Consider the following 18,734-nt stretch of genomic DNA (forward strand, 5'->3'; position numbering starts at 1 on the left):
TACTGGAAATGGAAGCAGGAAGAGGGAAAAGGAAAGTTGAGGGCAGGGCAGAGAGTGTTACTACACAGAGAGTCACCTAGATTGGTATGTGACCAGGGCACTGCAGCAAATGAGAAGGGTGTCACGGGCTATTTTAAATTTTTGAGGGAAATATAATAAATCTCAACTCTGTCAGACACTGAGACAACTATTAGCTTGATGTGTATCACAGTTTCAACATTAGATTATTGTGTGATAAAAAGCACGTACCATGCAAAAATCAATGAGGAAAAGGATGTCCAATTTGATTCCAAGGTTTGAGAAGTTGTGTGATACCCAGTAGGTGCACATACCCCATAGTAAGTAATGAATGAAATAAAGACAATATTTTTCTATCAGTTTATGTGTATTATTTTCTCAAGTGCTGCTTAAGTTGTCATGACATAAATATTTAAATTGTTTAAACCTTACTAGTGTTTTTTAATAAAAAACGGAACTGTTAAGTATTTCTCTTGGCCTAGGACACCATGAAAAAATTATTGAGACACTAAAGGAACCTCTGAGTCAGATACAAATTTCCAAAGATAGTTAAGGAAGGTTACTTACCACTGAAAAAAGAACTGAGAAATCATGGAAGTGTGCAATTACTTTCTTAATTATTGACTGAAGCTGTAAAGCAAAATGAAAAACACATCTTTAATAAAACTTCGATATTTTTAAAAAGGCAACCCTACCCATAGTTTGCAATCACAGTTACAATAAGGGAAACCTAGATTACACAAGGAACAGGGAATTACTGGGTTACGTTAAACCTAGTCTCAACCTGAGCTTGCCCATCTTACTCTAGTCTTGGAGAAACACCTTGGCCTCAGTCTTCTCTTCTGTAAAATTGGAGAGCAAAACAGTATCTCACTCACTGTGAGGACTAAATGGGATGGTTTGCTTACAGTGTTTAGAGTAATGCCTGCCCTTCAAAGCTCTCCATTCAAATCAGGTATGAATATTCAAGAGGTGGGCAAACGTTTTCCATACAGGGCCATACAGTCACCACAACTACTCAACTCTGCTGCTGTAGCTGGAAAGCAGTCATTGACAATGTGTAAACAGAGGGGTGTAGCTGGGTTCCGATAAAACTTTCTTCACAACAGGTTGTGGGCTACATGGGCCGTGGTTTACAGATCCCTATTCTACCCCATGGTGGTCCTGTGTTTTTTGACTACTTCAGTGGAGAGGCACTGTGGGGTCAAAGGCCATGGCATTACCCGAGGATGGTGGCACAGTCTGTGAGGTCGGTCCTAGATGGCCATGTACTGATGTCCACCACCCCTCACCCTGACATGCACAGAGTCCTGTTCACAGTGCCCTGGCACGGGAGAACCAAGGAGGCACTTTCTCTACATAAAATATAAACCGTGGCCAGGAGCGATGCCTACCCCCACGTCCTGCCTGCGACAGCCACACACAATGGGGTGTCACTCTAGGCCTTGCTTCAGACATTGCAAGAAAACCAGCCCTATTTGGATCACCAGCAAAACTACTGCCATTGAGAAGCTACCCAGGACTGAAGCCGTGTGTCTGACAGGGTCTTGGTGTTCTGGCTGGGTGTCCGGCCTGAGCCTCTGAGGTGGGAGAGCCGAGTTCGGGACATTAGACGACCAGAGACCTCCCGGCTCCACGTAATATCAAAAGGCGAAAGCTCTCCCAGAGATCTCCATCTCAACGCTAAGACCCAGCTCCACTCAACAACCAGCAAGCTACAGTGCTGGATACCCTGCGCCAAACAACTAGCAAGACAGGAACACACCCCACCATTAGCAGACAGGCTGCCTAAAATCACAGTAAGTTCACAGACACCCCAAAACACACCACCAAACGTGGTCCTGCCCACCAGAAAGACAAGATCCAGCCTCATCCACCAGAACACAGGCACCAGTCCCCTCCACAAGGAGGCCTACACAAGCCACTGAACCAACCTTATCCACTGAGGGCAGACACCAAAAACAACAGGAACTATGAACCTGCAGCCTGTGAAAAGGAGACCCCAAACACAGTAAGCTAAGCAAAATGAGAAGAGAGAGAAACACACAGCAGATGAAGGAGCGAAGTAAAAACCCACCAGACCAAACAAATGAAGAGGAAATAGGCAGTCTACCTGAAAAAGAATACAGAGTAATGATAGTAAAGGTGACCCAAAATCTTGGAAATAGAATGGACAAGTACAAGAAGGGTTTAACAAGGACCTAGAAGAACTAAAGAGCAAACAAACAATGATGAAAAACACAATAAATGAAATTTAAAATTCTCTAGAAGGGATCAATAGCAGAATAACTGAGGCAGAAGAACGGATAACTAACCTGGAAGACAAAATAGTGGAAATAACTACCACAGAGCAGAGTAAAGAGAAAAGAATTTAAAGAATTGAGGACAGTCTCAGAGACCTCTGGGACAATATTAAACGCACCAACATTCGAATTATAGGGGTCCCAGAAGAAGAAGAGAAAAAGAAAGGGATTGAGAAAATATTTGAAGAGATTATAGTTGAAAACTTCCCTAATATGGGAAAGGAAGTAGTCAATCAAGTCCAGGAAGCACAGAGAGTCCCATACAGGATAAATCCAAGGAGAAACATGCCAAAACGCATATAATCAAACTATCAAAAATTAAATACAAAGAAAACATATTAAAAGCAGCAAGGGAAAAGCAACAAATAACGTAAAAGGGAATCCCCATAAGGTTAACAGCTGATCTTTCAGCAGAAACTCTGCAAGCCAGAGGGAGTGGCAGGACATATTTAAAGTGATGAAAGGGAAAAACCTACAGCCAAGATTACTCTACCCAGCAAGGATCTCATTCAGATTCGACGCAGAAATTAAAACCTTTACAAACAAGCAAAAGCTAAGAGCATTCAGCACCACCAAACCAGCTTTACAACAAATGCTAAAGGAACTTCTCGAGGCAGGAAACACAAGAGAAGGAAAAGACCTACAATAACAAACCCAAAACAATTAAGAAAATGGTAATAGGAACATACACATTGATAATTACCTTAAATGTAAATAGATTAAATGCTCTGAGCAAAAGACATAGACTGGCTGAACGCATACAAAAACAAGACCTGTATATATGCTGTCTACAAGAGACCCACTTCAGACCTAGGGACACATACAGACTGAAAGTGAGGGGATGGCAAAAGATATTCCAAGCAAAGGGAAATCAAAAGAAAGCTGGAGTACCAATTCTCATATCAGACAAAATAGGCTTTAAAATAAAGATGATTACAAGAGAAAAAGAAGGACACTACATAATGATCAAGGGACCAATCCAAGAAGAAGATGTAACAATTGTAAATATTTATGCACCCAGCAAAGGAGCACTTCAATACATAAGGCAAATGCTAACAGCCATAAAAGGGGAAATCAACAGTAACACAATAATAGTAGGGGACTTTAACACCTCACTTTCACCAATGGACAGATCATCCAAAATGAAAATAAATAAGAAAACACAAGCTTTAAATGACACATTAAACAAGATGGACTTGGGCTTCCCTGGTGGCGCAGTGGTTGAGAGTCCACCTGCCGATGCAGGGGACACGAGTTCATGCCCTTGTCCGGGAAGATCCCACATGCCACGGAGCGGCTGGGCCCGTGAGCCATGGCCGCTGAGCCTGCGCGTCTGGAGCCTGTGCTCCGCAAGGGGAGAGGCCACAACAGTGAGAGGCCTGTGTACCGCAAAACAAACAAACAAACAAAAAAAAAGATGGACTTAATTGATATTTATAGGACATTCCATCCAAAAACAACAGAATACACTTTCTTCTCAAGTGCTCATGGAACATTCTCCAGGATAGATCATATCTTGGGTCACAAATCAAGCCTTGGTAAATTTAAGAAAATTTAAATTGTATCAAGTATCTTTTTCAACCACAATGCTATGAGCCTAGACATCAATTACAGGAAAAAAAAAAACGTAAAAAATACAAACACATGGAGGCTAAACAATACGCTACTAAATAACCAAGAGATCACTGAAGAAATCAAAGAGGAAATCAAAAAATATCTAGAAATAAATGAAAATGAAAACACGATGACCCAAAACCTATGGGATGCAGCAAAAGCAAGAGGGAAGCTTATGGCAATACAAACCTACCTCAAGAAGCAAGAAACATCTCAAGTAAACAACCTAACCTTACACCTAAAGCAATTAGAGAAAGAAGAACAAAAAAGCCCCAAAGTTAGCAGAAGGAAAGAAATCATAAAGATCAGATCAGAAATAAATGAAAAAGAAATGAAGGAAACAATAGTAAAGATCAATAAAACTAAAAGCTGGTTCTTTGAGAAGATAAACAAAATTGATAAACCATTAGCCAGACTCATCAAGAAAAAAGGGAGAAGGCTCAAATCAACAGAATTAGAAATGAAAAAGGAGAAGTAACAACTGACACTGCAGAAATACGAAGGATCATGAGAGATTACTACAAGCAACTCTATGCCAATAAAATGGACAATCTGGAAGAAATGGACAAATTCTTAGAAAAGCACAACCTTCCAGGACTGGACCACGAAGAAACAGAAAATACAAACAGACCAATCACAAGCACTGAAATTGAAACTGTGATTAAAAATCTCCCGACAAACAAAAGCCCAGGACCAGATGGATTCACAGGCAAATTCTATCAAAGATTTAGAGAAGAGCTAACAGCTATCCTTCTCAAACTCTTCCAAAATATAGCAGAGGAGGGACACTCCCAAACTCATTCTACGAGGCCACCATCACCCTGATACCAAAACCAGACAAAGATGTCACAAAGAAAGAAAACTACGGACCAATATCACTGTTGAACACAGACGCAAAAATCCTCAACAGAATACTAGCAAACAGAATCCAACAGCACAGTAAAAGGATCATACACCATGATCAAGTGGGGTTTATCCCAAGAATGCAAGGATTCTCCAATATATGCAAATTAATCAATGTGATACACCGTATTAACAAATTGAAGGATAAAAACCATATGATAATCTCAATAGATGCAGGAAAAGCTTTTGAGAAAACTCAACACCCATTTATGATAAAAACTCTCCAGAAAGTAGGCATAGAGGGAACTTACCTCAACATAATAAAGGCCACATATGACAAACCCACAGCCAACAACGTTCTCGATGGTGAAAAACTGAAACCATTTCCACTAAGATCAGGAACAAGACAAGGTTCCCCACTCTTACCACTATTATTCAACATAGTTTTGGAAGTTGTAGCGACAGCAATCAGAGAAGAAAAAGAAATAATAGGAATACAAATCGGAAAAGATAAGTAAAACTGTCACTGTTTACAGATGACATGATACTATACATAGAGAATCCTAAAGATGCCACCGGAATCTACTAGAGCTATTCAATGAATTTGGTAAAGTAGCAGGATACAAAATTAATGCAAAGAAATCTCTGGCATTCCTATACACTAATGATGAAAAATGTGAAAGAGAAATTAAGGAAACACTCCCATTTACCACTGCAACAAAAAGAATAAAATACCTAGGAATCGACCTAGCTAAGGAGGCTAAAGACCTGTATGCAGAAAACTATAAGACACTGATGAAAGAAATTAAAGATGATACAAACAGATGGAGAGATATACCATGTTCTTGGATTAGAAAAATCAACATTGTGAAAATGACTCCACTACCCAAAGCAATCTACAGATTCAATGCAATCCCTATCAAACGACAAATGGCATTTTTCACATAACTTGAACAAAAAAATTTCACAATTTGTATGGAAACACAAAAGACCCGAATAGCCAAAGCAATCTTGAGAAAGAAAAATGGAGCTGGAGGAATCAGGCTCCCTGACTTCAGACTATACTACAAAGCTACAGTAATCAAGACAGTATGGTACTGGCACAAGAACAGAAATATAGATCAATGGAACAGGATAGAAAGCCCAGAGATAAACCCACGCACATATGGTCACCTTACCTTTGATAAAGGAGGCAAGAATATACAAAGAAGAAAAGAGAGCCTCTTCAATAAGTGGTGCTGGGAAAACTGCACAGCTACATGTAAAAGAATGAAATTAGAACACTTCCTAACACCATACACAAAAATGAACTCAAAATGGATTAAAGACCTAAATGTAAGGCCAGACACTATAAAATCTTTAGCAGAAAACATAAGCAGAACACTCTATGACATAAATCACAGCAAGATCCTTTTTGACCCACTTCTTAGAGAAATGGAAATAAAACCAAAAATAAACAAATAGGACCTAATGAAACTTAAAAGATTTGCATAGCAAAAGAAGCCATAAACAAGTCGAAAAGACAACCCTCAGAATGGGAGGAAATATTTGCAAACAAAGCAACTGACAAAGGATTAATCTCCAAAATATGCAAGCAGCTCATGTAGCTCAGTATCAAAAAAAACAACCCAATCCAAAAATGGGCAGAAGACCTAAGCAGACATTTCTCCAAAGAAGATATACAAATTGCCAAGAAACACATGAAAGGATGGTTAACATCACTAATCACTGGAGAAATGCAAATCAAAACTACTATGAGGTATCACCTCACACCAGTCAGAATGGCCATCATCAAAAGATCTACAAACAATAAATGCTGAAGAGGGTGTGGAGAAAAGGGAACCCTCCTGCACTGCTGGTGGAAATGTAAATTGATACAGCCACTATGGAGAACAGTACGGAGGTTCCTTAAAAAACTAAAAATAGAACTACCATATCACCCAGCAATCCCACTACTGGGCATATACCAAGAAAACCGCAATTCGAAAAGAGTCATGTACCACAATGTTCACTGCATCACTATTTACAATAGCCAGGACATGGAAGCAACCTAAGTGTCCATCGACAGATGAATGGCTAAAGAAGATGTGGCACATATATACAATGGAATATTACTCAGCCATAAAAAGAAACGAAATTGAGTTATTTGTAGTGAGGTGGATGGACCCAGAGTCTGTCATACAGAGTGAAGTAAGTCAGAAAGAGAAAAACAAATACTGTATGCTAACACATAGATGGAATCTAAAAACACCAAAAAAAAAAAAAAGGTTCTGAAGAACATAGAGGCAGGACAGAAATAAAGATGCAGATGTAGAGAATGGACTTGAGGACACAGGGAGGGGGAAGGGTAAGCTGGGACGAAGTGAGAGAGTGGCACTGACATATATACACTACCAAATGTAAAGTAGATAGCTAGTGGGAAGCAGCCGCATAGCACAGGGAGATCAGCTCGGTGCTCTGTGACCACCTAGAGGGGTGGGATAGGGACGGTGGGAGGGAGACACAAGAGGGAGGGGATATGGGGATATATGTATATGTATAGCTGATTCAGTTTGTTATACAGCAGAAACTACCACAACATTGTAAAGCAATTATACTCCAATAAAGATGTTAAAAAAAAATAAACCCCTATCCCTGGTTGCTGTCAAGAAAGGAAAATTTACTGACAAGTGCTTTGTTTATACTAAAAACATCACTGTTTAAATCATCTGCAAAGGAAATGGCTCACGGTCCAACATACGGAATATTAAGAGGCACACACCCCATTTCATAATTATGCAGTTTACTAGGTCAGCAAGCAAAAAGGACTTCAAAACGTCATGACAAACAGTGCTCCAAGGCAGAGCATTCAAAGATACTGCAGTACTGTCTGGTTAAAATAGTTCCTGAAACCTTATCCACAGCAACTAATTCCTGTAGAACAGGAAATTTTTTTTTAATATTTAAAGTACACTTACAAATAATGCCTTTCCTGGTTTTAAAAGATGTATTTTTTCCCTTCAACGTTTCATTATGAAATGCTGAAATGTAAGAAGATTCAATGAATAATAACAAACACCCATTTACTCACCACTTAGATTCTACAAGGGCTAACATTTTGCTATATTTGCTTTACCTCCTCACCTATCCATTGATCCAATGGCAGAACTTTTAAAATTGTGTTGACTGTGTGTTGCCAACTTTTTTACTGTGAAATAATTTCAAACTTGCAGAAACATTGAAAAAACAGTACAGAAAACTCCCATATTCTCTTTACACAAAGTCATCAATTTTTAGTATTTTGCCAAATTTGTTTCATTGTCCTCTCTCTGTAAAAAGACATACTATATTTTTTCTGAACCATGTGAAAGTAGATTGAATGTATCATGTCCCTCACCCCTTACCACTTCATTTGTATTTCCTAAGAATAGTCATATTCTCTGACATTTCTACTCTGTTGTTTATCAAATTCAGGAAAGTTAACACTGGTATAATTTTAATACTTTAATCTATCATTTGTATTCCAATCTTGTCAACTGTCTCAGTACATTCTTTTTTTTTTTTTTTTTTTTGCGGTACGCAGGCCTCTCACTGTTGTGGCCTCTCCCGTTGCGGAGCACAGGCTCCGGATGCGCAGGCTCAGTGGCCATGGCTCACGGGCCCAGCTGCTCTGCGGCACGTGGGATCCTCCCGGACCGGGGCACGAACCCGTGTCCCCTGCATCGGCAGGCGGACTCTCAACCACTGCACCACCAGGGAAGCCCTCAGTACATTCTTTACAGCATTTTTTCCTCTCTTTAGTACAGGATTCAGTTCAGGATCATGCATTGCGTTTTGTTTTCACGTCTGTGTAGTCTGTGTTAATTTGGAACAGTTCCTTAACCTTCTTTGTCACTGATGGCAAAGATTTTTTTTACAAGCCAATTACTTTATAGAATGCTCCTCAATCTGGGCATGACTAATGTTACCTCATGATTAGATTCAGTCATGCATTCTCGACTGGAATGTTACATAGATGATGCTGTGTCTTTCCTGTTTTTCGGGGTTCCATATCTGCAGGTACAAGATAGCCACTTGCTCCTCAATGGTGATAAGGATTTTGATTAGCCTGTCAATGACTGTCCAAATTCTCCACTCCAGAGTCACTATTTTTCCCCTTGCGATTATACTCATTCTACGGGAGGAGATACGGAAACGTCCTGCTCCTCATCAGACATCCCCCAGATTTAGCATCCACTGATGATTCTTGCCTGAAGACCGATGATTCTTGTCTTCACTGTGATGGCTACAAATGGTGATTTTTCAACTCTACCATTTCTTCCACATTTCTCAAATGGCACCCCTGCCCACCTTTCCCCTCATCTATTTATTTATTTATCTATTCGTCATAAGGGCCGACTCCTGGATTCCTACTTTACTCAGTGGATTATAATCCATCACTGTGTTTATTTCATTTGATGCTCAAACTGGGGACCTGTGAGAGCCCCTTCCAAGCTGTTCCTGTGCCCATTTCATGTGCCCCCAGCAGTACTTCCTTACTTCCTGGCACAAGAAAATGTTCCAGGCTCACCTTATACCTTCCCTGTCCTAGAACTGGAGTAAGCTAATTCTTCACAGAGCCCCACAGTTTTATTTTCTTGATGTGGCCCTCACTTAAGACCAAGGGCTCACAACCGATATGGGTGGCTGTCTGGAATGCAGGCTGACCCCGGGGCGTCTTTTATAAGTTGCTCTCAGATATGACAGAATTACAGTATAGTATAGTTCCCTTGTCACTTAGGAATGGGCTGCATTAAAATTATTATGTTACTTAAAGTTTTCAATTAATTGGGTCACTAGCAGTCAAGGCCTCACTGAAAATTCCCCAACTAAAATTCTGCACATCAGTCTTCATATGAGGCCGAGACCTTGACCACCCACAAGGGTATGACCCATCTTCTCGACACATTTTATTTACCCTGCAATACTGACCAAGAGCCTGCTGTGCGTGACTGTATTCTTTTCATTCCATCTAGAAAAATGCCAGATAGTTAGTGGCTGCTCAATAAATTGTAATGATGAACCATTTTAATTAGCAAATGGTGAAAATTTCTTAAATGAGTAAAATGTAAGAATTCTAAAATTTATACAAGAATAAGTAACTAGGGCTTCCCAGGTGGTGCAGTGGTTGAGAATCCGCCTGCCAATGCAGAGGACGCGGGTTCGAGCCCTGGTCCGGGAAGATCACACATGCCGCAGAGCCCACGTGCCACAACTACTGAAACCCGCGCACCTAGAGCCCGTGTTCCACAATAAGAGAAGCCACCGCAATGAGAAGCCCACGCACTGCAACGAAGAGTAGCCCCCGCCCGCCTCAACTAGAGAAAGCCCACGCGCAGCAACGAAGACCCAACACAGCCAAAACTAACTAACTAAATTTATTTATTTAAAAAAAAAGAATATGTAACTAATTTTCTTATACTAAGTGAGCCCAGAAATCACTTGATCATAGGCAGTAAGTGCCAGAACATCATGTTATTAAATAAAAAATAAAATCTTAATTAGGTCTGAAGTTACTTTACAGTAAGTGATCCTGAGCTGGATTCTGTACTAGTGGGGAAAAAAATCTGCTACTGAGGACATTGAGTCCACTGACAAAACTGGAATATGGACTGTGGAGTAGGTAAAAGTAATATATTAACATTAAATTCCCTGATGTTGATAACTAAACTGTGGTTATAAAGGAGAATGTCCTTGTTCTTAGGAAATACTCACTGAACTCTTTAGAGGCAGAAGTGGCATGATGTATGCAATTTATCCTCAACTGTTTTTTAAAAAATTTACATACGTATGTATGAATATATATGTCTCTGTGTGTGTGTGTGTGTGTGTACACACAATGATAAAGTAAACATGGAATCTCTCAACAGCTGGTGAATCTGGGTAAAAAATAATGGAAGTTCTCTGAGCTATTCTTTTAACTTTCCAATAAAGTTTGAATTTATTTCCAAATAAAAAGTTAGCTTAACTGAAAAACATAGGCATCTCACTTACTGGTGCCAAGCAACTGTACAGGGCTTTCCACATCACACCTCACTGAATCCTCACAACCATTCTGAGGAGGACTATCATTATCCCCATTTTACAGTGAGAAAACTGAGGCACAACAAGACTAAGTAACTGATTAAAGGGCACATGGCTAAGACATGGCAAAGCCAGGATTCAAACCCAGGATTATCTGACTTTACAGCCTGACCCATGCAACATACCTATTTAATTCAACAGAATAAAATTCCTTACAGTGTGGAAATGAGAAATGAAAATCTGTCACCTGAGGGTAGGAGTCTTCAAATGCACGATCTGGAGTCATGTGCTTGATGATATCGGCCAAAACAGTATTCACCTCTCGTTTCTAAGTGGGGAAAAAAATCAAACCTGTATTTAGACACTGAATGGTAGTCATTGACCATTTTTCTGATAGAAAGAACTAACGTTTTCAGAATATAGCACACACTTTCCAGGAAGCAGTTTCAACTACTCTGCTGAAAATAATGTAAGGGGGGATATCCCACCCATACCACAGCCCTAAAGATGGCTATGTCTGCGCCAAGTCAGGACTAAAACACGGTTCTCAAAGGTTCCTGTCCCAGCTTTCTCTGAGTGCTGGTGAAATCCAACGTGCCACTTTCTGCCTGCCAGTCCCGGGCCCCTCCCCAGGTGCTGCAGAGAGCAGCGAAGCATTGTGGGAAGAGCACAGACTGAACCCTTACAAGCTGGGTGACTCAATGACCACTTCACTTTTGTCAGCTGTATCAGGCGTCAGCCAACCAGCCCAGCACCTATTTTCATACAGTCCAGGCGCCAAGAATGATTTTTACATTCAAACCCAAAGAATAATAATATTTGGTGACAACGAAAATTATATGAGATTCAAATTTCAGCATGCATAAATAAGGTTTACTATTTACACAGCCATGCTCACTCCTGTATGGTCTACGGCTGCTTTCATGATACAGTGGCAGAGTCGGGCACTTGTAACAGAGATCATATGGTCCACAAAGCCTCAAATACAGAAAAAAGAGGACTTCTACAGAAAAAGTGTGCTGACCCCTGGTCTATATAACTGGAACAGTGAAACTTCCTGGCAAGGTCACTATGAAGCTGTGCAGCTTACAGGTAAAGTGCCTGGCACATAGCACGCTATCTAACTAGTTGCCATTATGGACTCTCTCATTTAATGTTCATTAAACTCCACAGCATGCGGACTTCCCTGGTGGTCCAGTGGTTAAGACTCTGCGCTACCTATGCAGAGGGCCTGGGTTCAATCCCTGGTCAGGGAACTAGATCCCATATGCCACAACTAAGAGCCCGTGTGCCACAACAAAGATCCCACATGCCGCAACTAAGACTGGGCGCATCCAAATAAATAAATACATACAGAAATAAATAAATAAATATTTTTAAAAAAAACCTCCCCATGATAAATAAATAAATATTAAAAAAAAAAACACCTCCCCATCATGGACATCATTATCCCCATGAAAAGTTAAGTGGCTAAGCGGCTTAGCCAGGGTCACAGAGCTAAAAAAAATCTGACAATGGCAATAAAAGGAACGAAAGCTTCTTGGAGAAAGAGCTGATTCCAAATCTAAGATAAGAAAAATACAAGGGAGGCTGGAGCATCTTATAATAGAAAGCAAGGAAGGCATCAAAGACTACAAAGAATGTGTCAGGACTCAGAAGCCAACCTGAAAAAGCACCCACTGGACAAAAATGGGACAACTGAGCAACAGTAAGAATAATACAATTGCAATGACTGATACATATCAAATATGTCTCAGTTAGTGAGCTCCTACAGATACCCACAGCAACTACTATTCACTGGTGACCTTTGGGGATGCTGGGGAATTGACTCTTTACTCTAAAAACTAGTAAGTAACAGGGACAAAAATGAGCATCTTGCCTTTTCTGTACAAACTGTACCTCAGGGTAACCAAATACGTGGAGCGAAGAGGTTCTCTTCATTCAAGTATTCAAGTATTCTAGCTAACAAATAAAGGAGAAATGATAACTCCGAATATCACCACTTTGCAACCCGTGATAAACCATAAGATGAATGCGCTTCAGTGGTCACTCACATCACGGAGAGACAACCAGATACCGTGAGCCTCCCAGGAGAAGCACCATGCCAGCACCCAGGGTGCCAAAAAGTCAGATCTGAAGCTGATGAAGTCTCCTGTCTCCAGAACTAACTGTTGATTTATAGGAAATACTGGAGGCAGAAGAGCATGTTTAATCACCACCACAGGCATACATCTGGCCAATCGAGACTGGGAAACTCTACAGGACAAAGGACCCAATTTCTTCAACAAATAAATAATAGAAAAAAAAAAGGGAAGGGAACAGGGAGGGAGGGAGAGAAAGAGAGGGGAAGAGAGAGGGAACTTACAGATTAAAAGAACTCTAATTAAAGGTTTTACAACGTATAGACCCTATTTTAATCCTGATTGAACAAATAAACTGTAAAAAACTTATGAGACAATTGGGGGAATCTGAAAATTTATCGATTTTTAATGGTATTAAAACATTATTAATTTTATTAGTTACAATAATGTATTGAGATTTTGTTTCAGAAAAGTGAATTCTATTTTAGAGATATGTGCAGAGATACTGACAGGTGAAACACGGTGATTGAGCTGTGCTTCAAAATAATCCAAGGGCGGGGAGAAAAGGGAAGGACACGAAACAAGATCTGTCATAAGTTGATCATTTCTGGGTGATAAGTACAAGGGAGATCATATGTTTGAAGTTTCCATAATAAAACAAAAACTGGACAAAAGAAAGAAAATTAACAGACCAACATTTACATAATGCTCAAAACGAGGCAAAACCCATTTCTGGAGTTAGAGACCAGATGGTGCCTACCTTCAACTTCCAAGGCTGTGACTGGGAGGAGAGTATGGGGGGCTTCAGGGTGGGGTGGGGAGTTATTTCCTGTTTCTTGATCTGGACCATGATTACATGGGTGTATTTTGTGAAGATTCATTATACAGCAAACTTACGATATATATGCTTTTCTTCATGTAGGCTAAACTTCGGGGTTTTTTAAGTTGATTAAAATAAACACCTGGCAACAGGATTTGAAACCACTTCTACCTGCTTCTAAAGTCTCTGCTCAAAAAAAGTCTCTGCTCATTGACAAGACCAGTATTTCCCAAACTGGGGTTCTAGTTTGGGCCTAGGAAAAGAAGCATCTTTGTTTGCTTAGAAAAAAGTTAAATTACATGCAAATCAAATATGTTTGGAAAACGCTGCTGACTAGACTCCCATGGAAAGTTCCAATATATTTTAACAATAAGGATCTAAGGTGTATTATGGTGAAAAAACCTGCTTAACTTTGTACAATGCAGCATTTCCCAAGCTTACACGTGAGTGTGGAACACTTTTGTTATAGGTCACGTATTAATGCTCCATCACACTATACTATAAAGGATGCAATTTTCATAAATTAAGAATAATTACCATCATAAAATACCTAAATGTCTAAGCTAGACTTATTCACAATTACGAACATGAAAAAAATATACAATAATTCTTTCAAAAACGATACCACAGCACACATACCGTGAAATGTTTGCAGGTGTACTCTACCCACACTTCGGCACAATTAATGTAGTCCTATAAAGAAAAAGTAAAAATGTCTTTACAATAAGAATGCCACGATTGACCTTATGGCAAAAGCTCATCGTGTACAAATCCCTTCAAGGGCTTTGAAAACTAAGAGTTGGTAAGTGATGAGGATTTCAAGAGTGGTTCATGTACAGAAAACTCTGGCCCACTGATAGATTTTACCCTGAGAGGTGACGTGAGAAAACATAAGTTGCCTGAAACTAATTAGACTGTCATTCCAGAATTGCTACTTGGGCCAAGACAGAAATCTGGGAGGCTCTGCCATGTCTGGAGAATGGGAAGAACCAAAGGGCAGCGGAGATAACAGTGGGGAGACCTCATCACACCTCAGTGGACACAATGACCATAGATCTGGTTGAAAATTCAAGTAATGTTTACGATGTGACTTTTGAATGTTCTGAGAAAAAATAGGCCTCCTGCCTTTAAAAACAAACCGTTGGTCCTAGAGAGGGTGATGCATACAAGTTGTAAAAAGGTTAAGAAAGCACAAAGGTTTTAGGTAAGAAAAGATGTGTTAGATTCAAGTAGAAGAGACAATGAGATGGCTACGGAAATGGCAATGACCAACTTGGTAAGGTTGTCTGCCCCAGAAAATATGCACATGGGAAAAAACTGTCAAGGAAAAACAGAGTCTGCAAGTATACCTTTTCTGTTCTGACACTTCAAGGAAAAAAAAGAAGAAATGGGGAGGGAAGAAAACAGTTATCTCATTCACACAAGAAAAGCCAGGAACATTCTAAAGTCTAACAGGAATGCTAAGGTGGACTTAACGAGGAGAGTGTGAAGTTAAAGACTGGAGAAAACTGTTATTATGAGCTTTTGATGCAAGGTTGCTTTGAAGCACTGAAGTACAGACACCAGAGGCCCAGAGGTTTTTGACTTAAATATCCTAAATAAGCTGTTTTCATTAGCCAATCAGAGTTAAGTTAAATAGAGAATTTCAACGGCTAGAGTTTAGTGAGAATTTTGCTGAATTAAACTAGGTATACGATTTTGTAAAAAGTTTCTAATTTTTCTAAATTATATTGTTCTTAATACACTATCATAAATGTGGTGATTAGCAAAGGGTTTATAACTGGGCTCACTTCAATATTTCCTTCTCAATAAATGATCAAATCAAATGCCACATATTCACTTATTCTCTGTGTTATGGTCTGAATGTTTGTATCCCCCCCAAAATGCATATGTTGAAATCCTAGCCCTTGATGTGATGGTATTAGGAGGTGAGGCCTTTGGCAGTGATTAGGTCATGAGGGTGGAGCCCCCGATTGGAATTAGTGCCCTTATAAAAGGGACCCTAGAGAGGTCTCTTTCCCTCTTTCTGCGATGTGAGGAGGAGAAGCAGGCAGGCTGCAACCTAGAAGAGGGTCCTCACCAGAACCCAACCATGCTGGTCACCTGATCTTGCACTTCCAGCCTCCAGAAATGTGGGAAATAAATTTCTATTGTACATAAGCCACATGATCTATCATATTCTGTTACAACAAACTAAATGAACAAGGACATGCTGCTAGTAGGAGAGGAACAGTGCAGGGTGTGGTGAAGTTTGGCCACAAAGACAGCCAACAGCATTTCCCTAGTGGCAGCTACATAAATTGCTGGCACATTGCCTGAAAGGACAGTGAGGCATAAAACCCAAACCTACAACATGATAACCAGCACTACATGCATTACAGAAACTAACATCAGTTGGTCCATCTTCCCAAGACTTCCTGTGTCAGAAGTATGGGGAGAAAGAGCCTTCAGCTGTCCATTCAAGGGAAGGAAACTGGAATTCCCTTTTGCTAATCACTGGCTTGACTACTGATCTTCAATTTAGGAATATCTCAATAAATTGGTTTTTTCAAATCCAAATACAACTTGGCCCTTAAAAAACGCAGGGGTCAGGGGCACTGATCCTCCACGCAGTCAAAAATCCACATATAACTTATAGTCAGCCCTCTGTATCCACGATTCCTCCGTATTTGCGATTCCACTTCTGTGGATTCAACCAACCATAGGTTGTATAGTATTTACTATTGAAAAAAAATTCCATGTATAAGCGGATCTGCGCAGCTCAAACCCATGCTGTTCAAAGGTCAACCGTGCTACAGACTGCTGTACTTCGAATGCTCTTTGCAAAGCTACAGGTCTTTTAAAGTTTCAAGTATTTATAATTTTACACTTTTGGTGCATCTTAAGGTCTCAAGAATAAGACATGCTAGGGATACAAAAATCAAAGAAATACATCTTTAAAGCTATAAGTTCTCCATTACAGATTAACAAATAATGCAATTAAAAGTAGATTTCTTTAAAAAAAAATAAGGATGATTAGCTGAAAGAGAAATTTTTTAAAAGAAAGAGTATACTGCATAACCTGGACAAAAAGCAGTCAATACAAGGTCTAAATGGTCACCCACCTGTGGATTCTTCAATTTAGTGATAACTTTCCAAGCTTCATTGAGAATCTGAAGTCGATCACTCTCAGGAGGATTAGCCAAGGCCAAGTTTAAGCCCAGTGAGCGAAAGAGAAGATGCTAAGAAATACAGCAAACCATTACGATCCTGGAGATGTACAATCAGAGTAACTTGAGGCAATAAAGGAAAAGGCTGTAACAGTTGGCCTGTCTTGAGGTTAATCTTCCAACGACCGTTTTCTGAAGTTCTACCACAGACCTGTGCAAGTTAGACTGAGAAGCTCAAAACAGAGAGCTGGCTCTGTGTACTGGTCCAACCTGTGGGCCATAATATTCTCCTGGACAAAGCTTTTCATAAATAATAAGTGAAGATACAGTTTTAAGGATGTAAGACCAAAGTTCTTCCTAAATATTTCATAGTGAGCTAATTTGACAGATTTAGGACTCAAGGAGGCCTGACTCGCGGCAATTACACGTGTCTCACAACCCCAGTCGCTAACTCATTCTCCATCGTACTCTTCAGAAACAGAGCCCTCGCTTGTTTTCCTGTTGGCTGGAGCTTCCCCTGACTCCGAACTCTCTCTCCCTGGGGAGCTACTGGGCAAACACTGCCTATTTGTTCTCCGCTAAGCATTAAGTCAAGAGCCTACCTTGGGGAAACCAGACTCATCGCACTCTTTAATCATGCTGATGAAATCCATGGACCTTGTGGCGATGAACTCGGCCCGGAAAGCTGACATTACGGAATTCAACAGCAAGGCACTGAAAGACACACACACATGCCCCACGTCAGCAGAGCTTCCCCTTAATGACAGTCGCTTTCATTTTAGGATGTATGTTGTTGGGAAAGATGACTGACAGCCCTTTAATGGTAAGGGTGGAAAAATAAGAAGACTGGAGTAAAAAGGCCACCTCTAGAGACTAACTCAGTGTTTTATGCATATTCAGAACTTAATATTCAACTGACTGGAAGAATGGATGGATGGGTGGATGGATGAGTGAATGGGTAGATGGATCAATGGATGGACAGGTAAATAAGAAAGTAATCAAATCCATTTAAACAGAAGAAAACTGAGCCTTCAGTGCACAAATAAAACTAAGTATTAAGTAAGAATATTGATCCAAGCTGCAAATATATATCCGCATCTCTTATGAAAAGCACTGTTCTAGGACCTAGGGACACAGTGGTGAACAAAACACACTCCGGGCTGCTCACACATCTGCCACCAAAAGGAGAGCAGAGGAGAAACCTCTTATGCCTGGTAGACAGGAATTCGAGTTTATCCTGACCTTATCACTTATCACAGCCCCATAGGGAAAGAACTATCATTATACCCATTTTACAGAGGAGGAGACAGAAGCACAGAGGGCTCAAAGTAAGTGACCCAAGGTCAGAAAGCTAAGAAAGAGTGGAGCCAAGATCTGAAGCCAGGCACCTGGACTCCAGCATTCCTGACCTCCATGCTATCCTGCTTCTCTGTTGGCCCTCTTGCCCATGCAAGCATGCCAACCTCAAAAAAAAGCAACCAAGTCCATTTTCAAACACAGGCTTTATGAATTTCAAAATACTTACTTGTTTGCTAGTTTCTTACATCTCTCCATCATTTCGGTTAGCAGAGCCTAATCAAAAAAATGATAAAAACCATCAAGTTGGAGGATCTAAAGCAACACTTCTCATGAACAGATTTCCAAAGCAATACTCTAAAATAAATACAGCCACATGCCCATTTCTATCTCAGTGCCTGGCAGGGATGGGGAAGATGAAGGAGAAAACAAGCTCACTCTTGTGGCATTTAGTATAATGGATAAGAGCTGGGGCCCTGGCCTCAGGCACACTTGGGTTCAAATCCAGTCTCACCAACTACTTTTCCTCATCCTTAGGTAGATGATACCGACCTGTGGTACCATCCCA

At 40.3% G+C, this 18,734-nt stretch overlaps 1 protein-coding gene and 1 non-coding gene across 8 annotated transcripts in view; one reads left to right on the forward strand and one right to left on the reverse strand.

The window, feature by feature from the left end:
* The window catches only part of VPS35L (VPS35 endosomal protein sorting factor like), a 128,846-nt gene that overhangs the window by 53,475 nt on the left and 56,637 nt on the right, over nucleotides 1-18,734 (reverse strand). For all 7 annotated transcript variants that reach the window (XR_016387800.1, XM_022552287.2, XM_089896076.1 and 4 more), the window contains 6 exons: nucleotides 18,396-18,442; nucleotides 17,473-17,584; nucleotides 16,826-16,942; nucleotides 14,361-14,414; nucleotides 11,068-11,148; nucleotides 586-648 (listed from right to left, as the gene is read on the reverse strand). Coding sequence is in view for 6 of the 7 variants with exons in the window: in XM_022552287.2 (XP_022407995.2) it covers nucleotides 586-648; nucleotides 11,068-11,148; nucleotides 14,361-14,414; nucleotides 16,826-16,942; nucleotides 17,473-17,584; nucleotides 18,396-18,442 (474 nt within the window). In the remaining variant the exon portion in view is untranslated. The remainder of the gene's footprint in view (nucleotides 1-585; nucleotides 649-11,067; nucleotides 11,149-14,360; nucleotides 14,415-16,825; nucleotides 16,943-17,472; nucleotides 17,585-18,395; nucleotides 18,443-18,734) is intronic.
* On the forward strand, nucleotides 12,004-12,076 carry TRNAG-ACC (transfer RNA glycine (anticodon ACC)). Its single transcript has one exon. It is a non-coding gene; the product is annotated as a tRNA-Gly (tRNA).

Source organism: Delphinapterus leucas, chromosome 15, assembly GCF_059928025.1.
Source record: "Delphinapterus leucas isolate spDelLeu-1000000601 "Yukka" chromosome 15, BTC_Dleu_Yukka2, whole genome shotgun sequence".
NCBI lineage: Eukaryota > Metazoa > Chordata > Mammalia > Artiodactyla > Monodontidae > Delphinapterus > Delphinapterus leucas.